Below are 16,980 nucleotides of genomic sequence, written 5' to 3' on the forward strand. Positions count from 1 at the left end.
GTTTCTTGTTCTCTATTAGTAAGTCATGTTGTTTGATTATTTCCTCAACGACAGTTGTAAAGATTACTGAGCCTGTGGCCTTTAGCCGCCGTGATGGCTCCTTGTTTATCAAAATTGTATTCAATGGTTTGCAATGTTGTTGTACTCTTTCCTTTGAAAACCAATAAAACTTTAAATTGGAAAAAAAAAGTAAGAGGATGTTACAAAGCAAGTTTTCAAGACATCTCAGGTCTCTTCATCAGGCATGGTATGACAAAATATCTGAAGAAACACAAATATATACACAAACAGAGCAGAGAGATGGTATAATAAAAGGACATTTAATAAACAAACACTGTGCTTAGAGAGAGAATCTTAAGAAGCTTAATTAGCTTGATTAGTGGTTTGAAAGTTTTATTGTCCCAATATCCATGTAGGATCAGAGGCCTGGGACCCTCAGTCTCTGGAGCAGACAACTCCGATTTTGTAAGGAGTCATAAATCCTCCTAAAAGGTTGAGTCCTGTGTGAACAGAGTCAAACATTGTAATGAATTTGTATTCCCAGACCCTGCAATGATTTTGTGATCTGAAGTTGCCTTTTAATATGACAACTACAGTTAGGTTCAGAAATATTTGGACAGTGACACAATTTTCGCGAGTTGGGCTCTGCATGCCACCACATTGGATTTGAAATGAAACCTCTACAACAGAATTCAACTGCAGATTGTAACGTTTAATTTGAAGGTTTGAACAAAAATATCTGATAGAAATTGTAGGAATTGTACACATTTCTTTACAAACACTCCACATTTTAGGAGGTCAAAAGTAATTGGACAAATAAACCAAACCCAAACAAAATATTTTTATTTTCAATATTTTGTTGCGAATCCTTTGGAGGCAATCACTGCCTTAAGTCTGGAACCCATGGACATCACCAAACGCTGGGTTTCCTCCTTCTTAATGCTTTGCCAGGCCTTTACAGCCTCAGCCTTCAGGTCTTGCTTGTTTGTGGGTCTTTCCGTCTTAAGTCTGGATTTGAGCAAGTGAAATGCATGCTCAATTGTGTTAAGATCTGGTGATTGACTTGGCCATTGCAGAATGTTCCACTTTTTTTGCACTCATGAACTCCTGGGTAGCTTTGGCTGTATGCTTGGGGTCATTGTCCATCTGTGCTATGAAGCGCCGTCCGATCAACATTGCGGCATTTGGCTGAATCTGGGCTGAAAGTATATACCGGTACATTTCAGAATTCATCCGGCTACACTTGTCTGCTGTTATGTCATCAATAAACACAAGTGACCCAGTGCCATTGAAAGCCATGCATGCCCATGCCATCACGTTGCCTCCACTATGTTTTACAGAGGATGTGGTGTGACTTGGATCATGTGCCGTTCCCTTTCTTCTCCAAACTTTTTTCTTCCCATCATTCTGGTACAGGTTGATCTTTGTCTCATCTGTCCATAGAATACTTTTCCAGAACTGAGCTGGCTTCATGAGGTGTTTTTCAGCAAATTTAACTCTGGCCTGTCTATTTTTGGAATTGATGAATGGTTTGCATCTAGATGTGAACCCTTTGTATTTACTTTCATGAAGTCTTCTCTTTACTATTGACTTAGAGACAGATACACCTACTTCACTGAGAGTGTTCTGGACTTCAGTTGATGTTGTGAACGGGTTCTTCTTCACCAAAGAAAGTATGCGGCGATCATCCACCACTGTTGTCATCCGTGGACGCCCAGGCCTTTTTGAGTTCCCAAGCTCACAAGTCAATTCCTTTTTTCTCAGAATGTACCCGACTGTTGATTTTGCTACTCCAAGCATGTCTGCTATCTCTCTGATGGATTTTTTCTTTTTTTTCAGCCTCAGGATGTTCTGCTTCACCGCAATTGAGAGTTCCTTAGACCGCATTTTGTCTGGTCACAGCAACAGCTTCCAAATGCAAAACCACACACCTGTAATCAACCCCAGACCTTTTAACTACTTCATTGATCACAGGTTAACGAGGGAGACGCCTTCAGAGTTAATTGCAGCCCTTAGTGTCCCTTGTCCAATTACTTTTGGTCCCTTGAAAAAGAGGAGGCTATGCATTACAGAGCTATGATTCCTAAACCCTTTCTCTGATTTGGATGTGAAAACTCTCATATTGCAGCTGGGAGTGTGCACTTTCAGCCCATATTATATATATAATTGTATTTCTGAACATGTTTTTGTAAACAGCTAAAATAACAAAACTTGTGTCACTGTCCAAATATTTCTGGACCTAACTGTATAATGTGGTTTATGTGGTGTCCTGAAGTACAGAAATGTTTGACCACAGGTAAATGGGTTTTTTTGTCTGTAAATGTATGGCGGTGATGAGATCTCATTCTTGTTCTTAGTGCCTGGCAGGTCCTGGTGCACAGGTCATCTGCGTGAAGAGGATTCTCGGCATCTTCTCTGCTCTCCAGACCAGGAACTGCGGGGTTCACTGCAGGCTCCGCCCCCTCCTCCTTCTGTGCTGTGGTTCATGGTTTCTGTCCTAGACACAGAGCTCCTGGCCAGTCAGAGGCTGGTAAGATGAATGTGTTGTGATAGCTGGTGACAGTGGTCTGGGTCTGCTATACTGTGCACTGTGGTGGACTGGGTGGAGGGCCAATAGAGGGTCTGTAGCTATGTATGCTTTAAAGAGGTTGGGGGGTCTGAGCCATACCTATTATATGGAGCTGAGGGGGTCTGAGCCATAGCTATAATATGGGGCTCAGGGGGTCTGAGCCATATCTATTATATGGGGCTGGGGGGTCTCTGAGCCATATCTATTATATGGGGCTGGAGGGTCTGAGCCATACCTATTATATGGGGCTGGGGTTCTGAGCCATACCTATTATATGGACTTCCCCGGAAGAAGGCACTGCGCCGAAACGGGCGTAGGGAATTGACAGTGGTTCCACGTGGATACAGGTAGTACACTACATTTTCACTTGTTTGTATTCATATTATACCATCATGGCACCCCGGAGTGACTTTTTCTGTACTTTCCTATGCAATTTGCATTAATATATAGCATTGACATACTTTTAGTCTCTCCAGCAATTTGGGGATAATATTGCCATATCCTTACATTTCCACAGTATTATATACATATCTTGCTGTCAGTTGACATCGCTATACCTATGTACTTTCACCTCTGAGATATGTATTCTATTGGTTGTAGTACTAGCTTTGGCTCTTTTTTACATAATAGTATTATTTAATATAACCTGGTGCTGCTATTATACAGTATGCAGTTTCCAATGTCTCTGGTCATTTTGTACTAAATTATCTGGTCTCTCAAATTATTAATTTGATATATATTATTATCTTGAGATAGTCAGTACCAGTATATATCAATTTTGGAACTAGTATATTAAGTAAAAAGACTTTTATTATCAAATTTCATAAATTATCTGTACATAGTATATATAACTATATTTTGACATCCTAAATGGTATAGCGTGCAATAGTATTACTATATTTATAATTATATTGACAATATTTATATTTATTTGTATTTTCTGGATAAGCATACATTCATTTATTGTAACTATTCTCTGTATCACGTGGTTATAGTGCCACCTTGTGGCCATTTGCAATTAATGCAATATATTTTTCATATCTTAGTAACATTTCCAATAAATTATATTTTGATATAAATTGTGTTCTTTTGAGTAGTTTTGTGTGTATAGGTTCTTTGGTACTCCGTTCTTGCCAGTATATATAGTCCAAATATATTTTATAAAGCCCCCCCTTAGTTATTTATATCATTTCTAACTGTATTGGAACAATTATTTAGGGATGGCAAAGTAACACAATATATATCTATATCTATTATATGGGGCTGGGGGTGTGTGAGTCATGTCTATTATATGGGGCTGGGGGGTCCTGAGACATGTCTATTATACGGGGCTTGGGGTTTGTTGCTATGTAATTTATGAGGGGCTGAGGTCTGCTACACTTTACCCTGTGGGGAGATGTGCTGCACTGTCTATTGTTAAAGGGAACCTGTCAGGCCCAATATGCAGCCAGAACCACGAGCACGTCTTGGTGCATATTGCTAATCCCTGCCTAACTGTCCCTGTATTTAGTAGAATAGATAAAGAAATCTTTAGAAAAAGTATTTCTAAAGATTTTTTATCATACAATAATGAGGCCCAGCATTCAGAACAGTGGTCACCGCTGGTGATTCTGCATTCAATAGCATTTTAGTACGCCCCTGTAGGTGTACTAACATGCTAAGAGGGCGGACTAGTCGATGGAAATAACGCCCTTATAACTAGTCCCTTTGCTCATTAGCATATGATACAGATCTTTAGAAACACTTTTTCCAAAAATCTCTTTATCTATGCTACTAGATACAAGGACAGTTAGGCAGGGATTACTAATATACATCCAGAACTGCTCGGGGTTCTGGGTGCAATTGCACCTAACAGGTTCCCTTTAAGTGCTAGGGACATATTACCCTGTGTACTGTGTGTCGCACTGTATATTATGGACATATTACCCTGTGTACTGTGTATTGCACTGTATATTATGGACATGTTACCCTGTGTACTGTGTATTGCACTGTATTTTATGGACATATTACCCTGTGTACTGTGTGTCGCACTGTATATTATGGACATATTACCCTGTGTACTGTGTATTGCACTGTATACAGGGGACATATTACCCTGTGTACTGTGTATTGCACTGTATTTTATGGACATATTACCCTGTGTACTGTGTATTGCACTGTATACAGGGGACATATTACCCTGTGTACTGTGTGTTGCACTGTATACTGGGGACATATTACCCTGTGTACTGTGTATTGCACTGTATACTGGGGACATATTACCATGTGTGCTGCACTGTATACAGGGGACATATTACCCTGTGTACTGTGTATTGCACTGTATTTTATGGACATATTACCCTGTGTACTGTGTATTGCACTGTATACAGGGGACATATTACCCTGTGTACTGTGTGTTGCACTGTATACTGGGGACATATTACCCTGTGTACTGTGTATTGCACTGTATACTGGGGACATATTACCATGTGTGTTGCACTGTATACATGGGACATATTACCCTGTGTACTGTGTATTGCACTGTATACTAGAGACATACTACCCTGTGTACGGTGTATTGCACTGTATACTAGAGACATACTACCCTGTGTACTGTGTATTGCACTGTATAGTAGGAGACATACTACCCTGTGTACTGTGTATTGCACTGTATACTAGAGACATACTACCCTGTGTACTGTGTATTGCACTGTATACTAGAGACATACTACCCTGTGTACTGTGTATTGCACTGTATACTAGAGACATACTACCCTGTGTACTGTGTATTGCACTGTATACTAGAGACATACTACCCTGTGTACTGTGTATTGCACTGTATAGTAGAGACATACTACCCTGTGTACTGTGTGTTGCACTGTATATTATGGACATATTACCCTGTGTACTGTGTATTGCACTGTATACAGGGGACATATTACCCTGTGTACTGTGTATTGCACTGTATATTATGGACATATTACCCTGTGTACTGTGTGTCGCACTGTATATTATGGACATATTACCCTGTGTACTGTGTATTGCACTGTATGTTATGGACATATTACCCTGTGTACTGTGTATTGCACTGTATACTGGGGACATATTACAATGTGTGCTGCACTGTATACTGGGGACATATTACCCTGTGTACTGTGTATTGCACTGTATACAGGGGACATATTACCCTGTGTACTGTGTGTCGCACTGTATATTATGGACATATTACCCTGTGTACTGTGTATTGCACTGTATTTTATGGACACATTACCCTGTGTACTGTGTATTGCACTGTATACTGGGGACATATTACAATGTGTGCTGCACTGTATACAGGGGACATATTACCCTGTGTACTGTGTGTTGCACTGTATACTAGGGACATATTACCCTGTGTACTGTGTATTGCACTGTATACTGGGGACATATTACCCTGTGTACTGTGTATTGCACTGTATACTGGGGACATATTACCCTGTGTACTGTGTATTGCACTGTATACTGGGGACATATTACCATGTGTGCTGCACTGTATACAGGGGACATATTACCCTGTGTACTGTGTGTTGCACTGTATACTGGGGACATATTACCCTGTGTACTGTGTGTTGCACTGTATACTGGGGACATATTACCCTGTGTACTGTGTATTGCACTGTATACAGGGGACATATTACCCTGTGTACTGTGTATTGCACTGTATACTGGGGACATATTACCCTGTGTACTGTGTATTGCACTGTATACTAGAGACATACTACCCTGTGTACTGTGTATTGCACTGTATACTAGAGACATACTACCCTGTGTACTGTGTATTGCACTGTATACTAGAGACATACTACCCTGTGTACTGTGTATTGCACTGTATACTAGAGACATACTACCCTGTGTACTGTGTATTGCACTGTATAGTAGGAGACATACTACCCTGTGTACTGTGTATTGCACTGTATACTAGAGACATACTACCCTGTGTACTGTGTATTGCACTGTATACTAGAGACATACTACCCTGTGTACTGTGTATTGCACTGTATACTAGAGACATACTACCCTGTGTACTGTGTGTTGCACTGTATACTAGAGACATACTACCCTGTGTACTGTGTATTGCACTGTATAGTAGAGACATACTACCCTGTGTACTGTGTGTTGCACTGTATAGTGGGGACATATTACCCTGTGTACTGTGTATTGCACTGTATACTAGAGACATACTACCCTGTGTACTGTGTGTTGCACTGTATACTAGAGACATACTACCCTGTGTACTGTGTATTGCACTGTATAGTAGAGACATACTACCCTGTGTACTGTGTGTTGCACTGTATACTGGGGACATATTACCCTGTGTACTGTGTATTGCACTGTATACTAGAGACATACTACCCTGTGTACTGTGTATTGCACTGTATACTAGAGACATACTACCCTGTGTACTGTGTATTGCACTGTATAGTAGAGACATACTACCCTGTGTACTGTGTGTTGCACTGTATACTAGAGACATACTACCCTGTGTACTGTGTATTGCACTGTATACTAGAGACATACTACCCTGTGTACTGTGTATTGCACTGTATACTAGAGACATACTACCCTGTGTACTGTGTATTGCACTGTATACTAGAGACATACTACCCTGTGTACTGTGTATTGCACTGTATAGTAGGAGACATACTACCCTGTGTACTGTGTATTGCACTGTATACTAGAGACATACTACCCTGTGTACTGTGTATTGCACTGTATACTAGAGACATACTACCCTGTGTACTGTGTATTGCACTGTATACTAGAGACATACTACCCTGTGTACTGTGTGTTGCACTGTATACTAGAGACATACTACCCTGTGTACTGTGTATTGCACTGTATAGTAGAGACATACTACCCTGTGTACTGTGTGTTGCACTGTATAGTGGGGACATATTACCCTGTGTACTGTGTATTGCACTGTATACTAGAGACATACTACCCTGTGTACTGTGTGTTGCACTGTATACTAGAGACATACTACCCTGTGTACTGTGTATTGCACTGTATAGTAGAGACATACTACCCTGTGTACTGTGTGTTGCACTGTATACTGGGGACATATTACCCTGTGTACTGTGTATTGCACTGTATACTAGAGACATACTACCCTGTGTACTGTGTATTGCACTGTATACTAGAGACATACTACCCTGTGTACTGTGTATTGCACTGTATAGTAGAGACATACTACCCTGTGTACTGTGTGTTGCACTGTATACTGGGGACATATTACCCTGTGTACTGTGTATTGCACTGTATAGTAGAGACATACTACCCTGTGTACTGTGTGTTGCACTGTATACAGGGGACATGTTACCCTGTGTACTGTGTATTGCACTGTATACTAGAGACATACTACCCTGTGTACTGTGTATTGCACTGTATACTAAATGCTAGAGGTGGGGAGACAAAAGGCGCAATAGGGTCTTACCCGATATAACGTGAAATGATAAGAAGGGAATAGGTACACTCACCTAATGGGGTTGTGCCAGTCACAACTCCTTAAATCGCATGTGAGTGTCCGCGTGGTTTAAGCAGCGGCCCCGTAAAATAGTGATAAAATATAATAAAAGAGAAAACAGGTATATGCCGCGCTTAAAAACCACTGATGCAGGATTAATGAAGAAATTTCTTTTTATTTCAGCGTTTCAGAGACAAGGACCGTCTCCTTCATCAGGGAAAAAGAAATCAACAATATTTCTTTTTCCCTGAGGAAGGAGACGGTCCTTGTCTCTGAAACGCGTTGGAATGCTGAAATAAAAAGAAATTTCTTCATTAATCCTGCATCAGTGGTTTTTAAGCGCAGCATATACCCGTTTTCTCTTTTATTATTTTATTATATTTTAACTGTATATTCTGATCTCGTATCTCTGTAGTAAGCTCGGTTCTGCTCCCATATCTTTGAAGTAAGCTCGGTTCTGTTGCTGTATCTCTGTAATAAGCTTGGTTCTACTCCTTTATCTCTGTAGTAAGCTCTGTTCTCATATCTCTATAGTAAGTTCAGTTCTGCTCCCATATCTCTGTAGTAATCTTGGTTCTGCTCCCGAATCTCTGCAGTAAGCTCGGTTCTGCTCCCATATCTCTGTAGTAAGCTCTGTTCTGTTCCCATATCTCTGTAGTAAGCTCAGTTCTGCTCCCATATCTCTGTAGTAAGCTCAGTTCTGCTCCCTTATCTCTATAGTAAGCTCTGTTCTGCTCCCATATCTCTGTAGTAAGCTTGGTTCTGCTCCCTTAGCTCTGTAGTAAGCTTGGTTCTGCTCCCTTAGCTCTGTAGTAAGCTCGGTTCTGCTCTCATATCTCTGTAGTAAGCTCGGTTCTGATCTCGTATCTCTGTAGTAAGCTCATTTCTGTTCCCTTTTCTACGTAGTACACTTGGTTCTATTTCTGTATATATGTATTAAGTGTTGGATCTTTGGTGAAGATATTTCTGTATACAGAGTGTGATGTATCGAGTCTGCTCAGTGTTGACTAAAGTATTGTGAACTACTAGATTTGTATTTGGAATGATTATTTTCTGGGTCTGACACTGACAACTATTTATAATATAATGTTATGGTATTGCTAATGTGTTTATGATCCCAATATGAGAACTGCATCAATCACCGTTTTAAAGCCTTGCTACCTCTGCTGTTTATGTAGCAGCCTCAGGAAAGCAGGTTAAAGATGAGTACCCAAAACTTGTGGGCCACCGGTATGTGCTTGCCCCAGGCTAAAATTTGCCAGCTGGCCCCTGACCGTGTTCCAGTCACAGTCCCAGCAGAGGGGCGGCAGTGTCGCTTCAGTGACTACACTGGCTAATTTGCATTGCATGCAAATTAGATGTGATGCTGGCAAGGACAGTGGGGCAGAGCAGGATGCCAGTGTGTCAACCCACGGCCCAGCGTGCAGCAGTGTGAGCAGGTTATCATTCTGAGTCTGTGACCTCATCATACTGCTGCAGGTAACAGAGCCGCAGAGATGGCAAGGACGTGGCAGCTAGCGGGGACAGGTAAGCTGAAGATAGGAGCGGGACGATCGTCGGGGGGTGATGGGGCCTGTTGACCCCAGCCCTTGTCTTCCTTCAGCTGGATGTGTGTTGGAGGGCGCACATCCAGTAGAAATGCATCGTGACTTAGGACACCGTGCAACGTGGCAGCCGGGGAGGGTGAGTAAAATGTTTTTGGGTTTTTTTCTTTTTGCGGCATACAAATCTACCAGGAAGAGCCCAGGAAGGAGACATACAGTATATTCCAGTAGGACGACATATATACCAGGAAGCGGACAGAAACCAGGATGGAAACATATATACCAGAATGTGACTAGGAGGGGGACCCAGGATAGGACATATATTCCAGGATGGGGACAACTAAATCAAGATGGGGACATATATAACAGGAGGGTCCTAGGATGGAGACATATATACCAGGAGGAGGACATATATGCTAGGAAGGGGACAAATAAACCAGGATGGGGACATATATACCAGGATGGGCCCAAGAGGGGGACATATATACCAGGAGGATATTATACAGAGGGGCAGTGTGTGTTGGGGGGGATAGCATACAGAGGAGCAGTGTGTGTGGGGCAATATATATAGGATCAATTTGTGGGAGGATATATATATAAAGAGGGGCAGCTTGTGTGAAGGGATAGTATACAGAGGGGAAGCGTATGTGAGGTATATTATACAGAGGGGTAGTGTGTGTGTGGGGGATATTATACACAGGAGCACTGTGTGGGGGGGATATTATACAGAGCAGTGTGTGGGGTGGATATTATACAGAGGAGCAGTGTGTGTGGGGGAGATATTACACAGAGAAGCAGTCCATGTGGAGGATATTATTTTCATAATTCAGGCCTGGCTCAGCCGCTGCTGAGCCAGCGCTGTCATGTGTGCGGTGTTCAGGACATGAAGGGGTTAACGTCTTGCAGCTTCATTCCCAGTTGCAGAGCACTATATCCTGGCGCTGCACCTGTCGTCCGGTGCCAGTAATAGTTTTGCTCTGCAGCGCTCGTTTCTGGCTCCTGTGAATACCCAATCAGTCCTGCCTCCCTACTACCTCGTCCTGACTCGTGTTCCCCTGCTCCATTAGTTTGTTCTTCTTCCCTGACTCCCTTTCCCGGTCTGTATATTTGTCCTATCTCGTTTGTCTGTCTCTGTCCCGACCCGTGTACTCCGACCCCAGTCGGTTACCTGTCTGCCCGGCTTCCGAGTTTGCTTTGTTGGTGACTTCGGCTCAGTCTCTCCCTCCTGCTATATACGTGAAATCTTGGCTCTGACCCCTGGCATACCACCTGACTTCTCTTTGCTTATTCTTTGGTGACCAATATTGACCTTCTGCTGATGATTTGGTTTGTTGACTATGCTGCTGCCCTCTGCTGGTTGACCTGCTAACTGTACTCTGAAGTTACATTGCTAGTAACTTCAGTACCTTCCTAGTGCAGTGTGACAATTATATACAGGAGCAGTGTGTGTGTGGGAGATATTATACAAAGGAGCATTGTGTGTGGGGGGATATTTACAGAGGAGCACTGTTTGGGGAATATTATACAGAGGAGAGGTGCGTGTGGGTGGATATACAGAGGAGCACTGTGTGGGGGGCAGATATACAGTGGAGCAGTGTGTGTGGGGATATTATACAGAGGGGCATTGTGTGTGGGGGGATAATATACATGGGGCAGTGTGGGAGAGATATTATGGAGAGAAGGGGTGTAGAGGGTGCTAATACTTTTGACTGTGTGTGTGTATGTATATACATATATACACACACACACACACACACATATACACACGTTTTTCCAAAAATGGCAGTGAGGCTTTGAAAGGTTTGATTGGTGGAGGCGGAGCTGTAGTGGAGCCTGGGTGGAGTCCCAAAGGGGCCTCAAAATTTTGCCAGTGTGGGGCCCTGAAATTCCTAGTGGCGGCCCTGTTAAAGGTAGCCCCATCCCCATCATTGATGTGCACTGCCTAATTTGTCGGATTCCTGTTTCAGATCAGAAGTATCAGTGGCTGCATCACAACAGAGTAATATAGCAGTCACAAAGACATGAGCTTTCAGAAGCAGGTAATCGAAGTACATTAGAAAAATTATTAAGAGTTAGGTCATAAGAGTAAGGTTAAATTAGTAGCGTGAAACCTCTTAAAGGATCATAAAACACCCAAAACTCACCTTATAAAAAGACAGCTCTTTTGCATTCTTTCTGTGATCAATTTAGTAGGTTCGATACAGCAATATCTGTGCTCACAGTTCCCACAACAAAATGTACCAAATCTACAATCAAATTTGGGACGCCAAAAACCTCCAGGATCATGATATCCAATGCAGTCTTCATCCCCCAAAACTAAAAAAAAAAAAGAATAGAAACTATGTATTAATTTTAACGGAATCACAATACTCAATAGTTCCGGGGTCAGATACCAGGAAAGCACACCAAGGATTAAGGGGATAGACAGAAGCGTAGTCAGGTCATGGTCCAAAGTCAGAATACCTGGAGGATAATGGATCAGAGCAAAGGTACAAGGCAAACGAAAGGTCAGATAAGGTCAAAGGTCTGGCAACAATAGATCACAACACAGAGCGAATATAACTAGGCCAACAAGCACCACTGAGCAGAATGCTACAGTACAACTGGCAGTGTCCTGGGATCAACTACTAAGCTAAGGAAATGGACAATCACAAAAAACAGCACCTGTCAGGGCGGAGCGGTCACTTAACAAACCGACAGCTCAGCATGCCCAAGCACCAGATTGGACGACTGAGCTGTCACTCAATCTGACAGCTCATCATGCTGATTCCATAGCACAGCAGTCACTCATTGCATTCAAAACCCACTGAGCGGAAGAATTGTGACAATTGTTAGGGTATGTGCAAACAACCTAGTAGTTCATAAGGAGCAAGAAGGAAACCTGACTGCATACAGCTGCTGTGCCGGAAAAGTTTATTCAAGGAATTTTTTCATCAGTGCAGGTAAAATCAGCGGGAGATGACCTGGATGCGAGCCCCTCCAGGAGGACGACGGCCGTTTCGCCTGCCAATCAGGCTTCTACGGGTCCACATGTGGGGGCGATCATACACTCCTTAAATAGGGGAGTGCACCCAGGTCACATCACCACATGTTAAAAACAGAGGAATCACTGTGCAAAGTTAAAAACAAAGTACAAAAAAGGACAAATTTGTGATATGGGCTTAGTGTAATAATATACAATTTTTTGGCAGACTAATTTTTCTGGTCCCATTTATAAAAACACTGTTAGAGTCCCTAGGGGCCGTCGTATTATAAAGTCTTTATCCCATTTCCAGGAAGATGCAATGTTCACAAAGGAATGGGAAGAAATTCAACTAGACTGTTCAATGAAGTTGTTAAAACTGGTGTTAAAGAAAAATGAGGAGGAATACTCCACTTTAAATATAGATGTGAGGCAAATCCCGGGATATGAAGATGAATTATGACTCCAGTCATAGTCCCTCATCACTCCCTGGCAGTGCCCCCTCCCTTCTTGTTCTCAGTGTTCCACTCACACCTCCATGGCCATGTCCTGTGATATGGAGATGAGGTGGTGTGGGAACAATGGACACAGGATGACTCCCTGCCGTCACCCTGTAACAAGAGTTGTATCTCATTAGCAAGGCTATGGAACTAGCTAGACAGAACGACTCCAGTAAAAAATGGTTCATATCTCGCAAGCCATATTTCCGATAAATATGGCAACCATAAAAATGGTGTCTCCGCATGTGGACGATGCCGGCACCCCCTTTTTATGGGAGCAGGACATTGGGAAATGCCCCAGGCGTGATATCAGCCAATGGGGAACTGGCAGACAGGTCATGAGTCCCCTCGTTCTGTAGCTAAATTCATAACTGTCACAATGAGAGCATTGGCGTCTGCCTACGACGCTCCCAGGCAAAGTTATGGCCAATATCCCCTTTGCTGGATAATTCTGATCCATGCAGGGGGAGTGGCAGTGCTTCCCTGTGAGGTCACTAAGGTAGGAGGGGACCTGGATTGCCCAGGTTGATAACCCTACTTCGGCCATTTTCCAGTGGTCTTTTCGCTGGGGGCACGTGTAGGAAACATCTGTGGGAAGGATCCTAGAAACCTGGGTACAGCGCCCCCCTGTGGCCAGACGCAACAAGGTAACTGCTGGAACTGTGTATGCCTGTTTGTAACCCATGCTTTGATTGTAACTGTACTCTGACATATGTATATTCTGTAGATTCCCTATTGTATATATTGTAGTTTCTAGTGTGCTTTAGGCTGATTAAATTATATAATTAATCTTGGGCTGTTCTGTTATCTCGATCTTGAATCCCACGTCTGTGTGTTCGGCTAATAGTTACCGTAAATCGGTTGGTGGCAGCGAATTGTGCCAAGGATTATTGTGGGGAGGCCAGTGAGATTCGGGGAGATTTTATATATTCCGCCCGCGGAGGTCGGGGGAATATATACCTTACTCTCACCGGGGACCCTTCAATAATCGGCATAAGTAGTATAGCGGCCTCCTTGCTTATGGTCGGGCAATTCCATAATTGGCCTGACTATAAGAGGGGCGCTAGAGAGCGCGTCACGTGCTCTGTCTGTCGGTCGGGAGGTATAAAGGAGGGGTGACCCCCACTTGTTACCCCCCGATTGTGACGTACTGGTAGCCAGCGCGGGGGATTTCTGAGTGACCCCCCCGGTGGTTTGTGACATATTGGTGGCATAGCGGTGGGATCGAGATAATAGTGTGTGTGAGTGTGAGACCCATACTCCCAGACACTAAAGACTGCCTGCAGCAGCTGTGGCTGCTGGGGTCTTCAGACTAGCTCAACACTAGAGTGTCAGAGTGCAGATACTGTAAGGTGTGTGGAAGCATCAGGTGTCAGTTCTGTGTCAGTGACCAAAAGTCTGCAAGAATGGCTGATGGCACCAGGAGCAGAGCTATGCAACTGGCCAATGCTAAGGCAGGAGCCGAAGAGAGGGAGGACGGTGCTGTGGACAGTAATGAGGAGGTTGCCCACGAGTCCTCCAGGAGCTCGACGCCAGAAAACAGCTCTGCAGAGGACATTGCACAACCTAGCAATTATGGACAAGATGAGGAGCAGCTCACCCAAGGGTCCTCAACGAGCCAGATGCCAGCCCTCCGCTCTGCAATGGACAGTGAAGCACCAGGCTCCGCAGCGGGCCGCAGATCACCACGTGCCATTCCACCGAGCCTGGGAGGCTCGGATAGCCTTCTTCAAATGGCTATGGCCCTTCTCCAGGCTGGAGACCAGAAGGGCTACAAGGAACTCCTGGCAGAGCGCAGGGCAGAGCGGCAGGCAGCGCGTGATGCTGAGGCTGCGGAGCGGCAAGCAGCGCGTGAAGAGCGCCAGGCAGAGCGTGAGGCTGCGGAGCGACAGGCAGACCGTGACTACCAGCTGCATCTAGCCAAGCTCCAGCCCTCATCAGCCACACGTGACCTTCAAGACACCAAACTTCCAAAGGTCCGTGTTGAGGACTTCCCAGTGCTGGAGAAGGATGGAGACTTGGACTCTTTCTTGACTGCTTTTGAACGGACTTGCTTGCAGCACCATCTGGACAAGGAGCAGTGGGCCAAATACCTGACCCCCCGTTTAAGGGGTAAGGCCCTCGATGTCCTTGGGGACTTGCCTGCTGAGGCAGATCAGGGCTACGACACCATCAAGCGGGCCCTGATCCAACAGTACAACCTCACCCCGGAGTCCTACCGCAAGAAGTTCCGGAGCCTACAGAAGGGACCAAAGGACTCCTGGGCTGACCACCGGCGGGCACTTGCCCGAGCTGCCGACCACTGGACCCAAGGCCTGCAGCTTTCCACCGGACCGGAGACCCTGGACTTGTTCATCACGGAGCAACTCTTGTGGAACTGCCCTGAGGATCTCCGCCAGTTCATCCGAGACCAGAAGCCAAAGGGGTCCACGGCTACAGCTGCCCTTGCCGATGACTACACCAACAACCGGGCCCCTGAGGCCAGGAGAGCGGCCACCAGCAGCACCTGGAGAGGGGGTAAGATGAATTCTGCGACTGCCCCACCTGCCCCTAGACTGCAGGGGGTGTCCCCCTCAACTCCCCTCTCCAGGCCCGTGGCGGAACCAAGACGGTGCCACCAGTGCAACCTACCTGGACACTTCAAGGCCATGTGCCCTCAGCGTCCCAAGGCCCCGGCTCCGTCCCCGTCCCAAGGGCCGCCCAAGGTGTATTGTGTGGGTGGGGGTGGTGGTAGGTCCCTGGACAGCTTCCAACCTGTCACCGTCGGCCGGTCTGTGACCATAGGACTGCGAGACAGCGCCTCGGAGGTGACTCTGGTGCGGCCTGAGATGGTGTCCCCCCAAGACTTGATCCCTGGAAAAACCCTCGCTGTCTCCGGGATTGGAGGCACTGACCCGGCGCTGCCTGTTGCTGACATTTATGTGGACTGGGGCGCAGGGCGAGGGGTGAGGGAGGTGGGGGTAACTGATCGGATCCCCGCAAACGTGCTACTTGGGACAGATTTGGGGCAGATAACCTCCCAGTTTGGGCCCCAACCAAGGGCTGAACCTTCAGCCAGTACTGACATGCCTCCGGACAATGTTAATGTGTTATCTATGAATGATGTAAGGGAGGAGGGAGTGAACTCTGATATTTCTGCTTGCATAGACACCATAGACACACACACAGCTGCAGCTGTGACAGGGGAGGGGGTCAGAGAAAGGTGTGACCATGCCTCTACAAGTAATCAGCCTGTGAGCTGGGATCTGCTGCCCTCTGCAGGGATAAGCAGAGAGCAGGGTGCTGCAGGGGGAGGACCAGTGTGTGGGGTGGGGGCTACCACAGCAAATGTGGGGTCCCCAGAGATTTCACAGCGGGGTTCTGTTGCTGCAGGAGGGGAACAGGCAGGTGAGATTGGGGCCGGTCCAGGAGCGGAAGTGCTCCCAGGTAAGATCTCGGTGCATGGTTCCCCCACAACCGGGGTGTCAGGAAGCCAGGTAGGTCTGCCTGAACCGGCGACTTGGTCAGGAACGGAGGAGGAGCAGGCACGACCCACGGTCGCAGCGGCTGTGGCCGCTGTCACCCGCAGTGGGAGTGCTGGAAGCCAAGGGGCCTCCCGGAGGTCCGATAGCTCTTCCCCTTCTGACCAAGTGGCAGCCGAGTCAGGTGGAGGCCAGGACACAGGTCCCGGGGTACTGACTGAAGATGTGACAGTCTCGTCGATTCTGGCCACATCTAGTCAGGGGTTTCAGGCAGCGTTAGAAGCTGACGACAGCCTGAAAGCTCTTAAGGAGCAGGCGGCACAGCCTCCCTCGGACTCGGACCCGGAGCGAGTGGTCTGGGACCAAGGACGGCTGTACCGGGCCACGGTCCAGCAGGGTTCACCGGAGGCGTGGCCCAGGGACCGACAGTTGGTGGTACCCTATCCGTTCCGGACGGAGTTG

At 45.6% G+C, this 16,980-nt stretch overlaps 1 protein-coding gene across 1 annotated transcript in view; it reads right to left on the minus strand.

Moving 5' to 3' along the window:
• Window positions 1-16,980, minus strand: part of SHISA4 (shisa family member 4) — a 93,065-nt gene that overhangs the window by 40,412 nt on the left and 35,673 nt on the right. Inside the window, exon 2 of the mRNA XM_075335845.1 lies at window positions 11,740-11,911. Coding sequence (XP_075191960.1) covers window positions 11,740-11,911 — 172 coding nt within the window. The remainder of the gene's footprint in view (window positions 1-11,739; window positions 11,912-16,980) is intronic.

This window comes from Anomaloglossus baeobatrachus, chromosome 2 (genome assembly GCF_048569485.1).
Source record: "Anomaloglossus baeobatrachus isolate aAnoBae1 chromosome 2, aAnoBae1.hap1, whole genome shotgun sequence".
In the NCBI taxonomy this organism is placed as follows: Eukaryota; Metazoa; Chordata; class Amphibia; order Anura; family Aromobatidae; genus Anomaloglossus; species Anomaloglossus baeobatrachus.